Source organism: Pseudophryne corroboree, chromosome 4, assembly GCF_028390025.1.
Source record: "Pseudophryne corroboree isolate aPseCor3 chromosome 4, aPseCor3.hap2, whole genome shotgun sequence".
Classification (NCBI taxonomy): domain Eukaryota; kingdom Metazoa; phylum Chordata; class Amphibia; order Anura; family Myobatrachidae; genus Pseudophryne; species Pseudophryne corroboree.
In genome coordinates, this window is record NC_086447.1 from 564,260,761 (window position 1) to 564,285,285 (window position 24,525).

The 24,525-nt window shown below is 45.6% G+C and overlaps 1 protein-coding gene across 6 annotated transcripts in view; it reads right to left on the reverse strand.

Annotated features, from left to right (window-relative positions):
- Positions 1-2,337: 2,337 nt before the first annotated feature.
- The window catches only part of REPS1 (RALBP1 associated Eps domain containing 1), a 403,472-nt gene continuing 381,284 nt past the window's right edge, over positions 2,338-24,525 (reverse strand). For all 6 annotated transcript variants that reach the window (XM_063917447.1, XM_063917443.1, XM_063917442.1 and 3 more), the window contains 2 exons: positions 14,763-14,868; positions 2,338-3,622 (listed from right to left, as the gene is read on the reverse strand). In XM_063917447.1, the coding sequence (XP_063773517.1) occupies positions 3,554-3,622; positions 14,763-14,868 (175 nt within the window). In that variant the 3' untranslated portion in view covers positions 2,338-3,553. The remainder of the gene's footprint in view (positions 3,623-14,762; positions 14,869-24,525) is intronic.

The window sequence follows — 24,525 nt, forward strand, 5'->3', positions numbered from 1 at the left end:
AATATTTGTAGGTACCCCATAAAACAAGGATTTCAGGAAAAGGCCTACTACACAACCAATAGGTAAATGCGGCACTCAAGGGACAATGGATTTTGATTGGATATCAAGTGTCCTATTTATCAGGAAACATCTGCCATGGTTCTTCCATTTCTGACTGCAAAGCATAGGTGTTTAAGAGGGCTGCTGTCAGATTTACTAAGCTTGGTACTGTAAAAACAACAATAGCCCCCCTAAGCTTGGCTACTGTAACGCCATCTAGCTTATGGGCTACTGAAGCGTAGACTCTTTTTGAAGCAGGATCTTCTGGATCCCTCTGCAGCTACTCCCAATGCTAAATGCACTGGACAACGGCTGCACATGCAGTACTTGCAGAAAACCCGGCAGCAGAGTGATGGCTTTCAGCTCTTCATCAGACAAGAGCACAATGCTAAATTTGTGAGAAAATTTACATTTTCATGTTGCAAATTTAGGTGAAAATTATTTCTCTGCATTAAATATATGGATTGTAATAAATAGAGCCCAAAACTAACACACAAATATGAGAATGAATATATATATATATATATATATATATATATATACATACACACACACATGCATATATTAACAAAAACAAAACCCACACACACACACACACACACACACACACATATACATATATATAGCTTTTAACTACAGCTTGCAGTATGGCATCTTGAAACAAAACTGAACAGTGGCAAGTACAGCCTTCTCTCACCATTTTATACATATGTCTCCATCCATCTATATGGGTGTGATACTGCTGCCACCCCACCACACCCCGCATCCTAACCCTAACCTTCCCCGCAGCATAACACTATCAGTGCCCTACATACTTACGTTCGGGATGCCAGCTGTCAGGGATCCGGCGTCTGTATTTTGGCACTGCTCTTTTGGCCGCATGAAGGGGATTCAGACTGGGTACCTATAATGCACTAGCTCTGATTAGATAGAATCTTCTTTGATATAAATTAACTAATTACCCGCTATGCCCAAAATATGCCCCTTGCCAGCTGAGACAGTGATAGAAAAGCCAGTAAAAAAAAGTTTTTCTGGGGAGCGCCTAATAAACTGAACACCTACTAGGATGGATTGTCAATCTTACTTAGTTAACAGTCAGAATAAAATGATTACCTATTAGAGGACTGATGTGATTCTCATCTCCTTATAACATATCTTCCAGAGTACAACCAATACAGTTCATCTCAAGTTCAAAAGTATAATTTAAAACAAGATTTAATTTCACAAAAAACTACTGTTAGAAGACTAGCACATGATACAAGTCACCATTGTAAGATACAGATTTTTGACGACATGATTTTTGAAGTCGATCAATCTGTTGCACTTTATGCGATATAGGGGTGACGCAATATATCGCATCAAGTGCAACAGATTGATCGACTTCAAATTTGCCCACTTCATCCTGTGTGAAGTTTTGGGAATTTTCATATCTTGGGAGTTATTTTTGCACCGCAGTAATGTCCTAATGCAACTGTTTTTATTAATATTAAGTTACCATTGGGGAACATGCATACATTTTCAGATCCTGTTTAAGAAAAACCTAGCAGCTACTGCTGAAGGTGATCTGTTGAAAATTACTTTTTGCAACTTCTGAAGCTAAAAAAGTGTGAAGTGTGTATGAATAAAGAAATCAAAATGTAACGTGTAAAGTTCCAGTAATGCAATGTGCTTTCCATCACACACTGCTATGAGGAGTATATAAGCGCAAGAATGGAGAGTAGATACCGGTAGAGGTGATGAGGTAAAAATGAGGGACAGAAATGAGAGAACAGAGAAGACAGAGGAGGAAACATAACACAGTAATGCTGGGCACAATAATTAACAACCCAGCGTTTGATGGATCCAAAATACTTCTACACACCCAAAAATCCCTCTGAGCGCAGACTGCATGTTAAGTAACTTCAGCATGTCAACCTCCTTCCATCCGTTGTTATGTTTTGATGGGTTTTACAGGATTTCATCAAATAAACAATACGGTAACCTAATAATATTTTTTGGTCACCTTAAGAAGATAATGTGCATGAAGACATGTTTAGAAACTGTCGAGCTGAATTTGATTTTTTTTTTTAAATTATATAACATTTGAAGATATGCGTTATGGCTGTAAAGCCAGAGAAATACATGTACAGTACCAGAGTGCATGAGATGGTGTCATGGTAGTAAATGCACAAAGTGATTATTGTCATACTTTAAGAACAGCCTCCACTCCTAATGAATACTGAGCACAGATCCTATAGAAGGATCAGCAGAAATGCTGTAAGTATACGCTGCGGACAGAAAGGAAAAAGGTCAGAAGGGTTAAAATATTGTGCTGTTTTATTGGTGTAAAAATCACACTTTTGCTAGTTCTGATTCTGCGGAGATAGATCCATGCACTGTAACATCTATGATCCCACAGCCAGAATAAGCTATTAAATACAATAATTGCTCTTAGTCAGCTTTCAATGCAAATTTACATATGAGATCAAAAGGTGTTTATCATACAATATAGAACAAAACCCTATTACAGTACATCAGTCTGAAGAGCAGGATACACTCAGGGAGTTTGTTGCTATTAGTAAAGCCTGTCTATGTCAAAAGAGTAAGGCCTTCAGGCAAGGTGGAAATAACCCAGAAACATACTGCTTTGGGAAAAACGGATTTGTCATAAAACAAAAATGGGTGAAAAGGGGAAAATAACACCCCCCCCCGTCTCAAAAAAACAAAACAAAAAAATAAAACATACTTTCCATATGCACGGGTGAGGGGATTGTTCAAGTTCATACTTCTGACGTGCAAACACAGAGTAGGAGGATACAAATGCTAGTTTAAAACTCATGTAGAGAATGGCAATGATTGGCAAATCACTTTAATATTCATTTATTTTATGCACTATGAAAGTTTATACTATTGGGTACTGTTCTGAAGTTAGTAGGTTTTAATACACTAATGGATCAAAACCATGTGTTCTGTAGAATATACATTAGGGTAGTAATGTGTTTGGTGCACAGACATCAATGTACAAAATAGAGGATTTCCCATCAGGATTGATAAAAACAATCTACAGCAGTTTCTCTAAGCTCGTTGAAGTGAATACAATTCATTGCACACGATTAAGTGTATATATGACTGATTCTATCAGGTGTATTTAGTAACATAGTGCAAATGTCTCTGGTCACTGTGGGCTACAAAATATTTATTTCCATTGTCTAAATTGAAGTAGATTGCTTAAAGCATAAGATCTGATTGATTGCAATGGGTTACAGCACGTGGTCTTTGCACCATATTATAAAATAAGACTTAAAGCATCTTGTGGTGTCCCATACACATATATGGAGCATTATGTGCATGCTAGGAGACACTGTAAGGGAGGCTTAGGGTTGGCATAGGTCAGACGGTTATCAGTTCTCTGAACTAGTGTGCAGTCATGGGAACATGGCAAAGGAACAGAGGCACATCATCGCTGTAGTGCTGGACTGGAAATCTGGGGCTGTTATAGAGCAGGGAGGCCTATTCTCAGATAGGGACCATTTGTTTAAAGGTGGGAAAATGGCCGCAGTTGTTCCAGTTGAACTTCCAAAGATATCCTTTCTTCAAGAACATCCTAAAACAAAATAAAATAGTATTCGCACATTAAATTATTAGATTCATTCTAAAATGGTTAAATACAGATGTGTGCTCACTCATTGTTGCTGGATATGAAACCAACAGCCCATCTCTGTGAGCCAGGTCCAGAGAAACTCCAGTGCCAGATGTCTTGTTGTGTTGTTTTACCCACAAATGCATATTAGTCACAATGCGATTTGACCAGGATTCTGTGCTAATTAATTTGTATATGCAACCAAGTCTCTGAATCTGTATACGAAGTGTGACTATACAGACACAGACTTAGGGGTATATTCAATTGAGGTCTGATGCATTCAGACATGCATTTGTCGGAATGGATCCGACAAGGGCTATTCAATGCCCATCTCAATTTGACTTTAAAAAAGTTGAATTTAGATGAGGGACCGGAGAGGGGGGAGAGCCGCGGACAGACAGGTGACAGCCGCGGGCAGACGGGGGACAGCAGCGCTGCAGGAGGATGTGGCACAGCCGCCAGACCTCACGGCAGCTGTGCCACATCCTCCTGCAGCGCTGTGCTGACGCGCTGCTGTCCCCCGTCTGCCCGCGGCTCTCCCTCGTCTCCTCCTCTCAGGTCCCTCATCTCAGTTCGGCTTTTTTTTAATTCGAACTGACACATTTTTGGGTAGCAGCCAGCGCTAGAAGATTAGCACAAACCTAGCAGCTCACACATGACATGCATCTCGTGCAATATGTCATATTGAGGCTAGCTGTAAGAGGACACATCTGTATGTAATTTAATATGAAGGGGTTTCCAGTGTTGCAGAGCTTCTATACTAGTGAGATGTCGTCTTATTTTGGCATGTTCATTACTCTCTCAAAGATTTGCTTTACTTCTCACTGCCTCAAGGTACATAAAATGATTATTTCTAATCTTATTCACTGATCTAATGTAAAACCATTACTGAATGACTCCAAGACAAAATATAGAAACATAAAAAGTTGTGTATGTTGTAAGTTCAGTTTAAAGTCCAGCATTATACCAATATAATAGAGGCTACATGTGTATATTGGTAATGGCAGACACTACAATAGGCTAAGGGATCTAATTACTAAGCCTTGAATGGAGATAAATCCGATGGAGATAAAATCCCAGCCAATCGGCTCCTAACTGCCATGTCACAGGTTGAGTTTGAAAAATGACAGTTAGGAGCCGATTGGCTGGGATTTTATCTCTGTCGGATTTATCTCTATCCAAGGCTTAGTAAATACACAGGTTACAATTCTCAAAAACATGTGGCTGCAACTTTCTTATTCGTTTAGAAATCTGTGTTACGTTAATGTAGATCTTACTAGAAGTTACTGTACATTTTAGTTTTCACAGCACCAGAGTAGGTGAAGGGGAAAAAATATTTAAAGGTAAAATGAGGATTTTTGGTCACTTACCATTGTATCCTATTCTCGTAAGCTGTGGGACACTGGACCATGGGATTGCAGGTTGGGGCTGGAGCTGGCACTAAATACTAACTTTAAAAAGTAAGCTCTTTCCCCCTGGAACTCCAGTACTACTTTAAGAGAGTTCGGTAAATAGCAGTAACCCTGGAACTCCAGTACTACTTTAAGAGAGTTCGGTAAATAGCAGTAACCCTGGAACTCCAGTACTACTTTAAGAGAGTCCGGTAAATAGCAGTAACCCTGGAACTCCAGTACTACTTCAAGAGAGTCCGGTAAATAGCAGTAACCCTGGAACTCCAGTACTACTTTAATAGCAGTAACCCAGTGAAAACTGTTAAAAAAAATAAAACAAGCCAGTATGGAAAAGATGGTCAAGAACCAAAACCCTGCACCACTAAGCATGAGGGAGGGAACAGTGTCCCCCAGCCTGCACAATAGAAAAGGATTCAATGATACAGTAAGTGATCAAAAATCTTCTTTTCTCTGACAGCAAGGCTCTGGACACTGGACCATTGGACATTAAACAGCCATCACCAGGTGGAGAACACTCCGGCTGTCTGACCGAAGAGCTGTACGCCCAAAGTGGGTGTTGCCGAAGACAAAAACATAAAAATGGTAAAAACGAGTAGACCAGTGGACAGAGAACCAGGTTCTGCTGTCTCCCTTCTCAGGACGTCGCCACTGCTCTAGTGGAAATCGCAGACACCCGGTCTGGTGCCGGTCGCCCCACACTACAATAGGCTTGAGTGATGACACTGGTCTGCTTTATAGCCAGCCAACTAGATTTATGTTGTAAAGAACAATGATAATCTGTGCAGTGGACAGAAGTCTTGTACAAGTAAATCCGCAGAGCATGGATTACGTTTTGCAGTGTCAAATCACACCGGTCCCAGGAGGTCGTTGAATGAGGAAACACTGAAGAGACAGTTTCCTGATTTAAGTGGAAAGCAGAAACCACCTTTGGCTAGAATGTAGGAACCTGGCATGACTGAGTTTGATAGAGAATCGCTCTATCGTCATGGATTACGAGAAAGGGCAGCTTGCAAGATAAAGCCCCTAAAATTGGAAACACACCAAGCAAGAGGAAGACCAGCTTCCAGGTAATGAACTTAAGATCTGCTGGTTCAAATTGAGCCTGCTTGAAAGTCGATAGGATCACATCAAAATCCCACTGTGTTACAGTGGGATGAAAGAGAGGTTGAATACACACCACACCGTGTAAAAAGGTGCATACCTCTGGAAGAAGGGAGACAAAGACCACTGGAAATAAACTGACAGGGCTGAAATCTGTACTTTCTGAATTAAGCTTTAAATCTGACTCTAAACCCCATGAAGGAAGTTGAACTTCCCTTCAGGGGATGTGAAAGCCAAAATGAAAGGCAAAACTTGGGAGGTATGAGATGTAGATTATCCATACTCTGTGGTCATTGTGTGACGAAACCGGTTTCCTGACTCGCAACATAGTACGGACGGGTGTGGCTCATAGGGTCGACAGCAAGTAGGGTGACAGTCATTAAGGTGACCACTATTGGTCGACAGTGACTAGGTTGACACCCGAATTATGTCGACGTGAACAAGGTCGACATGATTCCTCCCCCCCCCCCCCCCCCCCATTTTTTGGGCGTAGTTTTCATAGTAATGTGACTGGGAACCCCAATTAGTGCACCGTGTCCCCTCGCCATGTTAGTTACTATTCCCAATCGTAGTCCGCGTGGATAGTAAAGTATAAAAACGTCCAAAAAATGGAAACAAATTTGAAAAACTCATTGACCTTTTTCCATGTCGACCTAATGCATGTCAACCAATAGTGGTCGACCAAATGAATGTCCACCTAAGTGCAGTCAACCTAAAGACTGGATCCAGTACGGGCTGCCAAGACAGAAATACCTTCAGCCTTCAAATGCTCAATCTCAAAAGCCAGGCCGTTAAAGCCAGCAGAGGAAGGTCCTCGTGTAGAAACGGTCCTACTGACATTTTGAGAATGTCAGTATACCACGAACAGCTTGGCAAGTCTGAAGCAACTAGGATACAGTCACCCATTTGATCCTTGATGTGCTTGAGAATCCGAGGCAACAATGGGGTTGGGGGAAACAGATACGCTAGTTGAAAATCCCAGGGAAAAGTTATTGCAATAGCCTAGATATAGGAAATAAATATACAGGTCACTGAGAAACTGCACAAATCCCCAGATTAACAGAGGCAAAAATAGATAAAAAATACAGATACTTAGCTTTCCTGGGGGTATAACAGCTGGAGAGGAGAGGAATTGAGGAGAGACCTGCAGATTATATATATTACAGGTTGAGTATCCCTTATCCAAAATCACAAATTTCTGGTTCCCCTACTGAGATACTGACACATATATATGTATATTATATATCTATATAATATATTAATATGTGCACATAACTATATATATATATATATATACACTATCTCAGTAGGGGACCCAAAAATGTGAGATTATGATTTGAAATGGGAAAACTGAATACTCCAGTAAGGTATGGGTGAGGTGTGCTATCTTTTATGGTATGTACCGAACATGGGCACCATCTTGAATCTCCCATCTTGATTCTAAGTTAGTTTTTTTCAATTGGAAAGAGGGTTGTGTAACGCTGCAAACAGATTTGAAATAGCAGTTCCGGTTCAAAAGTCACAACACTTTTTGTTGCAGGTAACTGAAGAAGATGGCTTTGACAAAGGAGGAGAGAATTTAGGTAATTTTTTATGTCTGGAGAACGAAGTTTCCGTGTCATGGCTGCAGATTTTAACAACCGGCACACAGAAAGACCTCTAATTTCACATAACACTGTCAGGTGCCTAATTTCCAAATCCTGAGAAACTGGGACTGTGGCAGACAAGTCACGGAGTGGTCGTCCAAAAAGTGCTACTGACTAGACAATCTCAAAAATGGTTTTGGCCTTCGAATTTGTGTTGACCAAGAGGGACAACATGTTGAACACATTAAATGAATGTCCTTTATTGGAGAATAGTTCAGCCTGTAATTCCAACAAAAAAAGTGTTTTAACATTTGAACCATAACTGCTATTTCAAATCTGTTTGCAGCAATAAACTTTTCAGCAAATTCTGATGTTGTTTGGATTCAAGTCTGGGCTCTGGCTGGGCCACTCAAGGGCATTCACAGAGTTGTCCTGAAGCCACTCCTTTGATATCTTGGCAGTGTGCTGTGCTTAGGTTCGTTGTCCTGCTGAAAGATGAACAGTCGCCCCAGTCTGAGGTCAAGAGCGCTCTGGAGCAGGTTTTCATCCAGGATGTCTCTGTACATTGCTGCATTCACCTTTCCCTCTATCCGGACTAGTCTCCCAGTTCTTGCCCTGAAAAACATCCACACAGCATGATGCGGCAACCACCATGCTTCACTGTAGGGATGGTATTGGCCTATGATGATGAGCAGTGCCTGGTTTACTCCAAACATGACGACTGGCATTCATGCTAAAGAGTTCAATCTTTGGCTCATCAGAATCAGAGAATTTTGTTTCTCATGGTCTGAGAGTCCTTCAGGTCCATTTTGGCAAACTCCAGGCGGGCTGCCATGTGCTTTTTACAAAGGAGTGGCTTCCGTCTGGCCACTCTACCATACAGGCCTGACTGGCGGAATGCTGCAGAGATGGTTGTCCTTCTGAAAGGTTCTCCTCTCCCCACACAGGAATGCTGTAGCTCTGACAGAGTGACCATCGGGTTCTTGGTCACCTCCCTGACTAGGGCCCTTCTCCCCTGATCACTCAGTTTAGACAGCCAGCTAGCTCTAGGAAGAGTCCTGGTGGTTGCGAACTTCTTCCATTTACGGATGATGGAGGCCATTGTGCTCATTGGGACCTTCATGTCCAATTAACGGAATTTACTACAGGTGGACTCCAATTAAGCTGTAGGAACATCTCCAGGATGATCAGTGAAAACAGGATGCACTTGAGCTCAATTTTGAGCTTCATGGCAAAGGCTGTGGAAACTTATGTACATGTGATGTCTTAGTTTATTATTTAAATTTTTTTTAGCAAAAATCTGAAACTTTCATCACGTTGTCATTATGGGGTATTGTTTGGAGAATTTTGAGGGGGAAAAAAAAAAAGGAGTGTTATGGTAGACTTACCATGGTTTACACTCTGTGAGGTACATTGGTTCCACAGGAAAACATTTGGGTGTAGAGTATATCTTGATCCAGAGGCACTAACAGGCTATAGCTTTACGCTGTCCTAGGATGCACTGGGGCCTCCTCTATAACCCCGCCTCCAGGCACTGAGAGCTTAGTTTCGTTAACTAGTCCAATGCAGGAGCCGGCAAGAGAGAAGGCAGGTGTCACATAGAACCACATTCTCACGACAGGAGAAGGCACTAGCGGCTAATGCCATACAAACCCAAAGAAGTCTACCATAACACTCCTTTTCTGCAGCAGGATACACTGATTTCCTCAAGAAAACATCAGGGATGTCCCAAAGCAATTCCTCAAGGGAGGGGATGCGCCTTAGTGGGTATGAGAACCCTGCGTCCAAAGGAAGCATCCTAGGAGGCGGAAGTATCAAAGGCATAGAACCCAATAAACGTGTTCACTGAAGACCACGTAGCCGCCTTGCACGACTGTTCTGCGGACGCCCAAGAAGGTCCAACAGCCTGAGTAGAATGGGCTTTAATAGCTGGAGTTAAAAGTATCACGACACCATTACTTTCACATCCCCCTGGGTCACGGGGTGATTGGTGGAAACACCTAAGCCAGACGAAAGTCCCATCTCACCGATAGGTCATCCACAAAGGTCGCTCTGGGATCCTTTGTTCTTGACCCGTATGCGGAAACTTTGTTGTTCCGGCTCCTGCCACACCAAACAAAAAACTGATTTGCCTAAGCCAGGAGGCAGGGATATATGGATGGGACCGTTGCATAATGCTGGGAGGCCGAAAGATTTGACCAATTAGTGTAATACCAGTGTTGCGTCATCATATCCCAATGTTATCCTGTGAACCCTGCCGGAGAAAAGGGTATCTGACATCCTGATAGAGTCAGTCCTCTCTCTCTATATCTATCCATCCATCCACACACACACACACACACACACACACACACACACACACACACACACACACACACACACACAGAGAACTCTTGCCAAATCCAAAGACCACTCGTTGGAGGACACATCTGAAGAGATAAAGGCCGGAACCACAATCTCTTGGTTAAGGTGAAAAGATGACACCACCTTAGGTAAATAACCAAGTCGAGTTCTTAGCACTGTTACAGTGGAATATCAGAAAGTACGGACGACGGGACAAAGCGCCCAAGTCTGACACCCTTCTTGCAGAGACAATAGCCAGCAAGAACAGGACCTTGGCCTTGAGCCATTTCAGGTCCACCGGCTCAAGAGGTTTAAATGGAGACTCTTGCAGGGCATTCAGTACCACAGACAGATCCCACGGAGACACAGGAGGGACATAGGGAGGCTGAATTCATAGTACACCCTGAGTGAAAGTATGAACGACAAGGTATAGATGCAATTTTTCGCTGAAACCATACTGACAAGGCAGATATGTGAACCCTGAGGGAGGCCAGACAAAGACCTAGGTCAAGGCCTCGTTGCAGAAAACCCAGGATTCTGGACGTTCTGAATCATTAGGCATCATAATTCTTATCAGCACACCAGGTGAAGTAAGAAATCCAGACCATGTAATAAATCCGGGCAGATTCCGGTTTGTGGGTTTTCAACATAGTCTGGATAACTGTCTCGTAAAATCCTTTGGACTTCAGGAGCGAGGCTTCAAGAGCCACGCCGTCAAAGCCAGTCTCGGTAGAGACAAGGGCTCTGTACGAGAAGGTCCGGGCTCTGAGGAAGTAGAAGGGGATTCTCTGCCGATAGACCCTGCAGGTCTAAAGAACCAATACCTTTGAGGCTACGCTGGAGCGACTAGAAGTAGTATTCCTCCTTCTTGTTTGAACTTCCGTAGTACTCTGGGCAGGAGTGACACTGGAGGGAACACATAGGGCAACCGAAAGTTCCACGGTACCGCCAGTGCATCCACTAACGCTGCTTGAGCATCCCTGGTACTTGACCCAAAGACCGGAACTTTGTGATTGTGTCGAGACGCCATGAGGTCTACGTCCAGTAGGCCCCATGTATCCACTAGGAGTTGAAAGACGTCCGGATGAAGACTCCACTCTTTGGCATGCACGTCCTGGTGACTGAGGAAGTCCATTCCGGGCTTCCTAAACTGGGAAGCGAACACTGCCGATATGGCTGGCAGATAGCGTTCCGCCCAACAAAGGATTTTTGACACTTCCATCATTGGCATGCGGCTGAGTGCCGCTTTGATGTGATGGTTTGTGTATGCCACCATGGTGGCGATGTCTGACCATACTTGAACAGGCCTGTTCTGTACCAGAGGCAGGGCGAGAGATAATGCATTGAACACCGCTCTCAACTCCAGAATGTTTATTGGGAGGACTGATTCCTCCTTGGTCCAGCGACCCTGAAACGAGTGCTGCTCCAACATCACACCCCATTCCCTCAGACTGGCATCTGTTGTTAGCAGGACCCAGTCGGGGATCCAGAAGGGACGGCCCCTGCTTAAATCGCTGGTCCTGTAGCCACCAGGTCAGTGACAGACGACCCTCCAAAGTCAAAGTGATCATCTGATAGCTGATCCGATGAGGTAGGCTGTCCCATTTGAAAAGGATTAACCTCTGTATTGAGCAGAAATTAAATTGAGCATACTCTACCATGTTGAATGCCGACACCATCAGGCCAAGTACTTGCATCGCTGAGTGTATCGACACTCTGGGGCGACAAAGGAAGCATCTTATCCTGTCCTGAAGCTTCAGGACCTTTTCTGGAGACAGAAACAGCCATAGACTGTGTGTCCAGGAGTGCCCAAAGGAGCACCATGCTCTGAGCTGGGACCAGCGAGGACTTCTTCCTATTGATAAGCCACCCGTGGGCTTGAAGTTACAGTCAGTTGCAGATGACTGAGGAGGACATTGTGGGAATTTGCCAGAATCAGCAGGTCGTCCAGATACGGCAGGATTCTGACCCCCTGGTGACGGAGATGGGCCGTCATCACGGTCATGACCTTGGTGAAGATCCGAGGAGCCGTAGCCAGTCCAACCATGATGTGTTAAATGTGTGTATGTCTTGTTTGTTTATATTTCGCCTTTTAGTGATTGGAAGTTGAACTACTCAATTTTATATGATGATTGTTAATAAAAGTTACGTTTTATGCCCCCCTTTTTTTGTCCACTGTGATTTGGATATTATTTGTTTAAATTAGTGATGAGCGGATTCGGTTTTACTCGGTTCTCAAAACTGCATCTTATTGGCTCACGGATGTCACGTGTTTTGGATAGCCAATAAGATGCCGTTTTGAGAACAGAGTAAAACCGAGTAAAACCGAATCCGCTCATCACTAATTTAAATACACGAGTGCCCCGATATAGGAGAGTCTAGTGGCGTTCTTTCGTGGTAATTTTTCAGTCTCCGTATTCTACTCTCAGGGAGCAGCACCAGCCTTTTCCAGAAATTAACTATTTTTGCTACCTATCTGGATTGGATTTGGGCTGCAATTGTATTTAGATGATGTATGGACCTGCCTAGAGATCTGTGTGTCAGTATACTTTTTTTTCTTCATACAGTGCTGGCAGCCCAGAGAAGAAATTATCTTAGAAAGCTTTTTCAGGGCTGCCCAAAGCAGCCCTCCTGTTAGGTGACCTGCTGCTGCAGGTACCAACTCGAAAGAGAGTTCTCAGTGTGTGGAGGCGGGGTTATAGAGGAGGCCCCAATGCATCCTGGGACAGCCTAAAGCTTTAGCCTGTTGGTGCCTCTGGATCAAGATCCACTCTACACCCAGATGTTTTCCTGTGGAAACCAATGTATCCTGCTGCAGAAATGAATTTATTCCAGTTTGGAATGTGCGTGTGTGTGTGTGTGTGTGTGTGTGTGTGTATAATTTTTTTTGTGGGCTTCTCTTACGCGCTTTCTTTTCTGGTTACATTTTGTGATCTATGATGAACCATTCATTATGAAATATGAAATTGTGTTGTTTTTTTCTTCTGGATACCAGACCTGCCCCAGCTGTCCATGCATCCAGTAGAGAAGAGAGCGGGAGAAAGGCTTTCTGAGGGACTCCTACACAGCTGACTAGGTTAGCTGCACTCTCGTTCCTCAAGTGCTACTTGGCATGCCCTTACAATCAGGCTGTCCAAGGCTGGCGCAATGCTTGTAATGGAGCTGCCCCAGTAAAGCCGCCGTCTGGCACCCTCTAAAAGGGACAATACGATCACGACCCCGGGTCCAGGAAGTTTCTAGTGAGACTGAAGTGCTGTGGAGAGTCTCTGCCCTCAGCAACCCCCAATTCTGCCGCAGCTGAAATTCAGTGGGCGAAGGCCAGCTGCTGCACTCACTGAGTAGCGCACAGATACCTATATGTATTTTTTTTTAAATAACCTACTTTGTTAGACACCTTATGAAAACAGAAATTAAGGGGTTGCATGGGAGAGGAGCTTACGTTTTAAAGTTAAAGTACCAACTCCATCCCAAACCTGTAATCCCCATGGTCCAGTGTTCTCCAGCCTTGCTGCCGGAGAAATAATATGCCAATAACAACATGTCATTTTTCATATATTTTCTCTAGAAAGATTAACCAATGGTTGAATGTGACATATACTCTGGGGTGTTGCATTGATGGAATATTAGTTTTTGAACTTACAGATGAGAGTAAGTAGTATTTTTATTTATTTTTTAATATTGCCCATTGCATGTTTCTGATGTATCCCAGTGATGACACTGGTAAAGTAGGCAAATGAGGCCCTAAGTAACAAAAGATAGTATGGTTTGGTCATTTTTGTTTTTTAAATAAACACAGCATAGTAGGTGGTACATGAAAACATTGCGATACGTTCTAATTCAATATTTTGAGCATCTGCCAGGAAATGTTCACAGTATTTTCGGACATTTAAATGGATATGGGATTTGAATGGCAAGTCATTACAATACAGTCTACACAATAATTTTTTTAATACGGTCCATTTAAATGGACAAAGTCATAAAGGGTTAAAACAATTAAGAATCATACTACAGACATTTTTCTGTACCCCAAAATAATCTAGATGTTTTCATTTGGTGAAAAACACTTGCTTACTATAATTTTTCCCACTGTTAAGAAAAAAAGGTAAAAATCAGCCATTTGACAACTTAAGAACCTAAAATACTTTGCCTATGGCCGCAAATAAACTTCTATGGGGTGGTCTTCAGTATGCCGAATGTCGGTATCCCGGCGCACATTATACCGGCGCCGGAATCCCGACACCCGGCATACCGACAGCTATTCTCCCTCGTGGGGGTCCACGACCCCCCTGGAGGGAGAATAAAATAGTGTGGCGCACGTAGCGCGCCACCGTTCCCGCAGCGTGGCGAGCCCGCAAGGGGCTCCTTAGTGCTCGCAACGCTGTCGGTATGCCGGCGGTCGGGCTCCCAGTGCCGGTATGCTGGTCGCCGGGAGCCCAAGCGCCGGCATACCGTACTACAACCCTTCTATGCTGTTATTCAATCTTATTTTCCACTTTTCTGGATTTAATTCCTCCAAGGTCACCCTGTAAAATTGCGCAATTCGCAGGATGAAAATATCTACCAAAGTGTATGGTAATGTAACCCGCGGAAGGAGCCGATGGCTAACTGAATTGGTAACCCAGTGTCAGGGGTACACAAATAAGTGATTGCTAGTGGGGTTACCTTTAACTGTTGCTGTAATTCACTGTTCAGCCGTGCCAGAACTGTATTTGTTTCTTTATTGCGTCGAATTGAAGCCTGAATTGCTTTCTTGTCTTTTCCAGCTGATCTAAAATCACATAATAGGTTGTCACAATGTGGTTTAGCTGTAGCATATATGAATGGCATATATAAACAAGGAGTAATCGCACTCACCCCCTCTTTAGAGAAGAATGTAGGACCAGCACTCATGATAATCAGCAAAGAGTAGATTTATTGAAGTTCCATCATGAACAAAGTGTACAAAATGGAAGCAGAGGCCCAACAGTTCCAGTACAGTTTTCGCCCCTGATGAAAACCGCACTGGAGCAGTTTGCAACAGGCTGTTGGGCCTCGTCTGCTGTTTTGTACACTTTGTCCATGATGCACCTTCAACAAATATACTCGGCTGATCACCCTGAGTGCTGGTCCTGCCTTCTCTTTGGAGGGAATTAGTGTGAGATAATAGGATTTTGGTTACCTACCGATAAATCCTTTTCTCGTAGTCCGTAGAGGATGCTGGGGTCCACATTAGTACCATGGGGTATAGGACAGGTCCACCAGGAGCCATTGGCACTTTAAGAGTTTCAGAGTGTGGGCTGGCTCCTCCCTCTATGCCCCTCCTATCAGACTCAGTTTAGAAAATGTGCCAGAGGAGACGCACATCTTCGAGAGAAGGATTTTACACAGATAGTGGCGAGATTCACACCAGATCACATACATAAGGCACATCAAGCTAACCAGCTTGAAACTCAGCAACCGCTGAAACATTACTTACCAAGCAACAATGCAGTATTCAACTAAAACGAAGTCGTACTGAACCAAAAACGATAGCAGGAAAACAAAGTGCTGAGCGGGCGCCCACCATTTTCTACGGACTACGAGAAAAGAATTTACCGGTAGGTAACCAAAATCCTATTTTCTGTTACGTCCTAGAGGATGCTGGGGTCCACATTAGTACCATGGGGATGTACCAAAGCTCCCAGAACAGGAGGGAGAGCGCGGAGGCTCCTGCAGAACTGACTGACCAAACTTAAGGTCCTCAGTGGCCAAAGTATCGAACTTGTAGAACTGGCAAACGTGTCCGACCCAGACCAAGTAGCCGCTCGGCAAAGCTGTAAAGCCAAGACACCCCGGGCAGCCGCCCAGGAATAACCCACCTGACGAGTAGAGTGGGCCTTAACCGATGTAGGACAAGTAAATCTTGCCGTAGATTACGCATGCTGGATAGTGAACCTGATCCAGCGAGAGATTGTCTGCTTAGAAGCAGGACACCCAAGTCTCTTGGGATCATATAGGACAAACAGAGTCTGATTTCCTGTGACGATAAGTCCTCCTCACAAAGATTTTTAAAGCCCTTACAACATCGAAGGACTTTGATGAAATTGAGGAATCAGTCGCAACTGGCACCACAATAGGTTGGTTGATATGAAATGCCGACACAACCTTCGGAAGAAACTGCTGACGTGTCCGAAGCTCAGCCCTATCTTCATGGAAGATCAAGTAAGGGCTTCTACAGGACAAAGCCCCCAACGCCGACACACGTCTAGCAGAAGCTAAGGCCAACAAAGTGACAGCCGTCCACGTGAGAAACTTGACCTCAATATCCTGCAGAAGCTCAAACCAGGCCGACTAGAGGAACTGCAACAGCACGTTAAGATCCCAGGGCGCCGTAGGCGGCACAAAGGGAGGTTGAATGTGCAGAAATCCCCTCAAAAAAGTCTGAACCTCAGGGAGGGCAGCCAACTGTTTCTGGAAGAAAATGGATAGGGACGAAATTTGGACCTTTATGGATCCCAACCTCAGGCCCATATCCACACCTGCTTGCAGGAAGAGGAGAAAATGTCCCAGTTGAAACTACACCGTAGGAAACTTCTTGGACTCACACTAAGATACATATTTTTTCCGAATACGATGGTAATGTTTAGACGTAACTCCTTTCCTAGCCTGTATCAGGGTAGGAATAACGTTGTTCGGAATGCCCTTCCGAGCTAGTATCTGGCGTTCAACCTCCATGCCGTCAATTGCAGCCGCAGTAAGTCCTGAAAGGCGAACGGCCCCTGCTGCAGCAGGTCCTCCCGAAGAGGAAGAGGCTCTTCTAGCAGTAGATCCACGTACTAAGACCTTCTTGGCCAGTCTGGAGCAATGAGGATTGCTTGACCCCTTGTTCTCCTTATGAGCTTTAGCACTCTTGGAATGAGTGGGAGTGGTGGAAACACGTACACCGACTGGAAAACCCACGGAGTCACCAGGGCGTCCACCGCCACTGCTTGCGGGTCCCTCGACCTGGAACAATATCGACGAAGCTTCTTGTTGAGACGAGAGGCCATCATGTCGATTTGAGGTACACCCCAAAGATCTGTTACCTCTGGAAGATCGTTTCTGCTGAGGAAGTCAGCTTCCCAGTTGTCTACTCCCGGAATGAAGATTGCTGACAGCGCCAACGCATGTTTTTCTGCCAAGAGGATGATTCTTGTTACCTCTGACATTGCAGCTCTGCTCTTCGTTCCGCCCTATTGGTTGATGTAAGCTACTGTCGTTACATTGTCCAACTGCACTTCAATGGCCCGATTTCTCAGAAGATGGGCCGCTTGGAGAAGACCGTTGTAGACGGCTCTTAGTTCCAGAATGTTTATCGGCAGGCCGGCTTCCAGACTTGACCACCTTCCTTGGAAGGTCTCCCCTTGAGTGACTGGGACCCAGCCCCGGAGACTTGCATCCGTGGTTAGAAGGAACCAGTCCTGAATCCCGAACCTGCGGCTCTCCAGAAGGTGATGTAGTTGCAGCCACCAGAGGAGTGAAATCCTGGCCTTTGGTGACAGACGTATCCTCTGGTGCATATGTAGATGGGATCCCGATCACTTGTCAAGGAGATCCAGTTGGAAGGACCGAGCATGAAACCTCCCGTACTGTAGAGCCTCATAAGAGGCCACCATCTTTCCCAGAAGGCGAATATACTGATGAACCGACATCCGGGCTGGCTTCAGGACATCCCGGACCATTGTTCCTCTGGAAGAAATACCCTCTGCACTTCCGTGTCCTGGTTGGTTCCAAATTTGATCTTGGAAGATTCAGGATCCAACCGTGTTCCCTGAGCAGGTGGGTCGTGAGAAAGATGGACTGTAACAGCTTCTCCTTGGACGTTGCCTTCATCAGCAGATCGTACAGATATGGAATTATGTTCACCTCCTGTCTGCGGAGGAGAACCAACATTTCCACCATCACCTTGGTGAATACCCTCGGTGCTGTGGAGAGGCTAAATGGCAGAGCCTGGAACAGATAGTGACAGTTCAACAGTGCGAATCGGAGATAAGCCTGATGCTGCAGCCAAATCGGAATGTGGAGGTACACATCCTTGATATCCAGGGATACCCCCTCTTCCAGACTTGATATCACCGCCCTTAGAGACTCCATTTTGAACTGAACTCCTTCAGAAAGGGATTTAGCGATTTTAGGTTCAGTATGGGCCTGACCGAACCATACGGTTTCGGTACCACAAAAAGGTTCGAATAGTAACCTTTGTTTTGCATATGAGGAAGGACCGGTACAATAACCTGTGCCTCCACTAACTTCTGGACGGCTGACTGCAGGACAGCCCTGTCTGCCAGCAAAGCTGGCAGGCCTGATTTGAAGAATCGGTGAGGAGGGAGATCTTGAAATTCCACCCTGCACCCCTGGGACACGATATCTTGCACCCAGGGATCCAGGCAGGACGACACCCAGACGTGACAGAAAAGCCTGAGTCTCGCTCTCACCGGCCCCACCTCCAGGGCGTGCAGTCCACCGTCATGCGGAGGACTTCCGCATACCTGAAGCAGGTTTCTGTTCCTGGGAACCCGCCGCAGCCGTTCTCTTGGAATTGGGCCGGCCTCCCCTAAAGAAGGTGTTGGACGGTCTGGCCTTTCGTGGCTTGGCAGCCCGGAAGGGCTGTGATGCAGTTGAAGAAAAGGGATTCTCCGTAGCAGGTGCAGCTGAGGGAAGAAAAGGTGACTTACCCGCTGTAGCCGAGATCCACGCATCTAACGCTTCCCCAAAGAGAGCCTGACCTGTGTAGGGTAGGGTCTCCACACTTCTCCTGGATTCCGCGTCGGCAGACCACTGTCGCAGCCACAGTCCTCGATGTGCTGAGACAGACATGGAAGAAATTCCTGCAGCCATGGAACCCAGGTCTTTCATGGATTCTACCAGAAATCCTGCCGAATCCTGAATGTTACACAAAAACAATTCAACATCAGATTTATCCATAGTATCCAAATCTTCAAGTAACGTGCCTGACCACTTTACTATAGCTTTGGTAATCCAAGCACTGGCAATAGTGGGACGTAATATAGCCCCTGAAGCCGTGTACATGGATTTGAGCGTATTATCAATTTTACGATCAGCCGGTCTTTCAAGGAGGTGGATCCTGGAACAGGTAAAACCACCTTTTCTTGAGAGTCTGGATACAGATGTGTTATCAATGGGCGGGTTTTCCCATTTTTTTTCTATCCTCCACAGGGAAAGGAAACGCCACCAGGACCCTTTTAGGGATCTGGAATTTTTTCTCTGGGTTTTCTCATGCTTTTTCAAAAATAGCATTTAATTCTTTTGATGCAGGGAAGGTTAGCGAGGCTTTCATATTTTCAGTAAAGTTAACCTCCTCAACCTGCACAGGTGTTGTATCAGTAATATTCAACACATCCCTAATGACCTCTATCATCAACAGCACCCCTTTTGCAAGAGATGCTGCCCCCCTCAACACATCCCCATCACAGTCCTCAGTGTCAGAATCGGTATCCGTGTCATCTTGCATAATCTGTGCAAGAGCATGCTTTTGGGAAGATACAGCGGGGGGCCCTTAGGTACAGAACTGGGCCAGACTGCCATAGAGTTCTGTAAAGCCCGAGTTGCAGACTCATTCTGTGCAACCCTAGTAGAAATCTGAGAAATCATAGATTTGATAGAGGATTACCACTCAGGCTCCCTTGCTGGTATCTGTGCTAAAACAGTGCAATCCTGATTACATGGAATGGGATCATTCTGAGAGGACATATCCTCTGCAGCATATGACACAGAGTCCCTGGACATAGCTTAATGGAGACCACAGAGAGACACACACACACACACACACACACACACACACACACACACACACACACACACACACACACTCACACACACACACACAGGGGAGGACAGAGATATTCACCCCCAAGAATGGCAAGAGAGAGACAAAGATTGGAACCAACCCACACACAGTGCTTTTTAGGTAAAAGGGAGACCCCCAACCAGCGCTGACTGTGCACCTTAATAGGTTACACAGCCTGTATACAACCTCCCTCCCCCTTCCACAACCTCCTGGTACCGTGAGAGATAGCTGGAGTTGTTCTGGAGGGACTTGCTCTTCACTGACAGCGCTGTAAAGGCAGGAAAATGGCGCTGAAGGCTGCTGGGTCTGCTCTGAGAGGCTCCGCCCCCAAAATGGCGCTGTCTTCCCACTCTTCATAGGATTATACTAGCCGGAGGAATTGCGCGGGCAGAGATCCCGGGACCCCGACAGGCTGTGTGACCATTGTAGGCGCTGGCACAGGGCGCCCCTCACAGCGTCGCACTATGTACCGCTGAGCCCCGGAATGCAGTTAGTACAGCGCTCCATACCCTGTTGCCGCCATCTTCACACCGGCCCCCCGCTTGCAACGGGGGTCAGTGACTCACTGGCCACCAATCTTCTGGCTCTGTAAGGGGGTGGCAGCATGCTGCTGGGGTGAGCGATTCCCTGTGGCGGGGAACGATCAATCCCCTCAGGAGCTCAGTGTCCTGTCAGCGGAGATAGTGGCTCAGACCCCGCAGGGCGAACACTACTCCCCCACCCCCCTTAGTCCCACGAAGCAGGGAGGCTGTTCCCAGCAGCCTCCTTGTAAAATACACTCTAAAAAAAAAACCTCTCTCTAAAGAAGCTCTGTAGAGCTCCCCTAGCTGTGACCAGCTCCTCCGGCCACATTTTCTAAACGGAGTAGAAGGTGGAGGTGCATAGAGGGAGGAGCCAGCCCACACACTCAAACTCTTAAAGAGCCAATGGCTCCTGGTGGACTCATCTATACCCCATGGCACTAATGTCGACCCCAGCATCCTCTAGGACGTAAGAGAAATTAAATAATCTCTCTCTATTGACAGGTCATTTTATGAGAAGAGGTCCCAAGCCTGACTATTCATATACCTATACTTCACTCACACAAAATACCTGGAGATCTCACTTTCCTGTAACTCACACAGTATACTCAAATAGAATCAAACGGTAAACTGTAACACAGATTGAGTTTCCCACATCTGGAATGCTAGGGACCAGGAGCTTTCCGGATTTATTGGTGAAACTCAGAAACTAAGGTTATCCTGCAAAAGTTCATTTATTTCACTAATTCAACTTAAAATGTGAAACTAATATATTAGACTCATTGCATGCAAAGTGAGCTATTTCAAGCCTTTATGTGTTATAATTTTGATGATTGTGGTTTACAGCTTAAGAAAACCCCAAATTCAAAACCTCAGAAAATTAGATTACATAAAATCAATAAAAAAAATTAAAAATAAGAATTTACTTACCGATAATTCTATTTCTCATAGTCCGTAGTGGATGCTGGGGACTCCGTAAGGACCATGGGGAATAGCGGCTCCGCAGGAGACAGGGCACATCTAAAGAAAGCTTTAGGACTAACTGGTGTGCACTGGCTCCTCCCCCTATGACCCTCCTCCAAGCCTCAGTTAGGATACTGTGCCCGGACGAGCGTACACAATAAGGAAGGATTTTGAATCCCGGGTAAGACTCATACCAGCCACACCAATCACACCGTATAACCTGTGATCTGAACCCAGTTAACGGCATGATAACAGAGGAGCCTCTGAAAGATGGCTCACAACAATAATAACCCGATTTTTGTAACAATAACTATGTACAAGTATTGCAGACAATCCGCACTTGGGATGGGCGCCCAGCATCCACTACGGACTATGAGAAATAGAATTATCGGTAAGTAAATTCTTATTTTCTCTAACGTCCTAAGTGGATGCTGGGGACTCCATAAGGACCATGGGGATTATACCAAAGCTCCCAAACGGGCGGGAGAGTGCGGATGACTCTGCAGCACCGAATGAGAGATCTCCAGGTCCTCCTCAGCCAGGATATCAATTTTGTAGAATTTTACAAACGTATTTGCTCCTGACCAAGTAGCTGCTCGGCAAAGTTGTAAAGCCGAGACCCCTCGGGCAGCCGCCCAAGATGAGCCCACCTTCCTTGTGGAGTGGGCATTTACAGATTTTTGGCTGTGGCAGGCCTGCCACAGAATGTGCAAGCTGAATTGTACTACAAATCCAACGAGCAATAGTCTGCTTAGAAGCAGGAGCACCCAGCTTGTTGGGTGCACCAAGGATAAACAGCGAGTCAGATTTCCTGACTCCAGCCGTCCTGGAAACATATATTTTCAGGGCACTGACAACGTCTAGCAACTTGGAGGCCTCCAAGTCCCTAGTAGCCGCAGGCACCACCAATAGGTTGGTTCAGGTGAGACGCTGAAACCACCTTGGGGAGAAACTGAGGACGAGTCCTCAATTCCGCCCTGTCCGAATGGAAAATCAGATAAGGGCTTTTTCAGGATAAAGCCGCCAATTCTGACACGCGCCTGGCCCAGGCCAGGGCCAACAGCATGACCACTTTCCATGTGAGATATTTTAACTCCACAGATTTAAGTGGTTCAAACCAATGTGACTTTTGGAACCCAAAACTACATTGAGATCCCAAAGTGCCACTGGAGGCACAAAAGGAGGCTGTATATGCAGTACCCCTTTTACAAACGTCTGAACTTCAGGGACTGAAGCTAGTTCTTTTTGGAAGAAAATTGACAGGGCCGAAATTTTAACCTTAATGGACCCCAATTTCAGGCCCATAGACACTCCTGTTTGCAGGAAATGTAGGAATCGACCCAGTTGAATTTCCTCCGTCGGGCCTTACTGGCCTCGCACCACGCAACATATTTTCGCCAATTGCGGTGATAATGTTTTTGCGGTTACATCCTTCCTGGCTTTGATCAGGATATGGATGACTTCATCCGGAATGCCTTTTTTCCTTCAGGGGCCGGCGTTCAACCGCCATGCCGTCAAACGCAGCCGCGGTAAGTCTTGGAACAGACAGGGTCCTTGCTGGAGCAGGTCCCTTCTTAGAGGTAGAGGCCACGGATCCTCCGTGAGCATCTCTTGAAGTTCCGGTTACCAAGTCCTTCTTGGCCAATCCGGAACCACGAATATAGTGCTTTCTCCTCTCCATCTTATCAATCTCAGTACCTTGGGTATGAGAGGCAGAGGGGGGAACACATACACTGACTGGTACACCCACGGTGTTACCAGAGCGTCTACAACTATTGCCTGAGGGTCTCTTGACCTGGCGCAATACCTGTCGAGTTTTTTTAATCATGTGGACGACTTCTGGGTGAAGTCCCCACTCTCCCGGGTGGAGGTCGTGCTGAGGAAGTCTGCTTCCCAGTTGTCCACTCCCGGAATGAATACTGTTGACAGTGCTATCACATGATTTTCCGCCCCGCGAAGAATCCCTGCAGCTTCTGCCATTGCCCTCCTGCTTCTTGTGCCACCCTGTCTGTTTACGTGGGTGACTGCCATGATGTTGTCCGACTGGATCAACACCGGCTGACCTTGAAGCAGAGGTCTTGCTAAGCTTAGAGCATTGTAAATGGCCCTTAGCTTCAGGATATTTATGTGAAGTGATGTATCCAGGCTTGACCCTAAGCCCTGGATATTCCTTCCCTGTGTGACTGCTCCCCAGCCTCGCAGGCTGGCATCCGTGGTCACCAGGACCCAGTCCCGAATGCCGAATCTGCGGCCCTCTAGAAGATGAGCACTCTGCAACCACCACAGGATGGATACCCTTGTCCTTGGTGACAGGGTTATCCGCTGATGCATCTGAAAATGCGACCCGGACCATTTGTCCAGTAGGTTCCACCGGAAAGTTCTTGCGTGGAATCTAACGAATGGGATTGCTTCGTAGGAAGCCACCATTTTTACCCAGAACCCTTGTGCATTGATGCACTGAGACTTGGTTCGGTTTTAGGAGGTTCCTGACTAGCTCGGATAACTCCCTGGCTTTCTCTTCCGGGAGAAACACCTTTTTTTTCTGGAAACAGAAGACAAGTCGTCGGAACCAGCTGCGATTTTGGAATATTGAGAATCCAATCGTGCTGCCGCAACACTACCTGAGATAGTGCTACACCGACTTCCAACTGTTCCCTGGATCTTACCCTTATCAGGGAATCGTCCAAGTAAGGGATAACTAAAAATCCCTTCCTTCGAAGGGATATCATTTCGGCCATTACCTTGGTAAAGACCCGGGGTGTCGTGGACCATCCCTACGGCAGCATCTGAACTGATAGTGACAGTTCTGTACCATAACCTGAGGTACCCTTGGTGAGAAGGGTAAATTTTGACATGAAGGTAAGCATCCTTGATGTCCCGAGACATCATGTAGTCCCCTTCTTCCAGGTTCGCAATCACTGCTCTGAGTGACTCAATCTTGAATTTGAACCTCTGTATGTAAGTGTTCAAAGATTTTAGATTTTAGATTTAGAATCGGTCTCACCGAGCCGTCTGGCTTCGGTACCACAATAGTGTGGAATAATACCCCGTTCCCTGTTGCAGGAGGGGTACCTTGATTATCACCTGCTGGGAATACAGCTTGTGAATGGCTTCCAAAACTGCCTCCCTGTCAGAG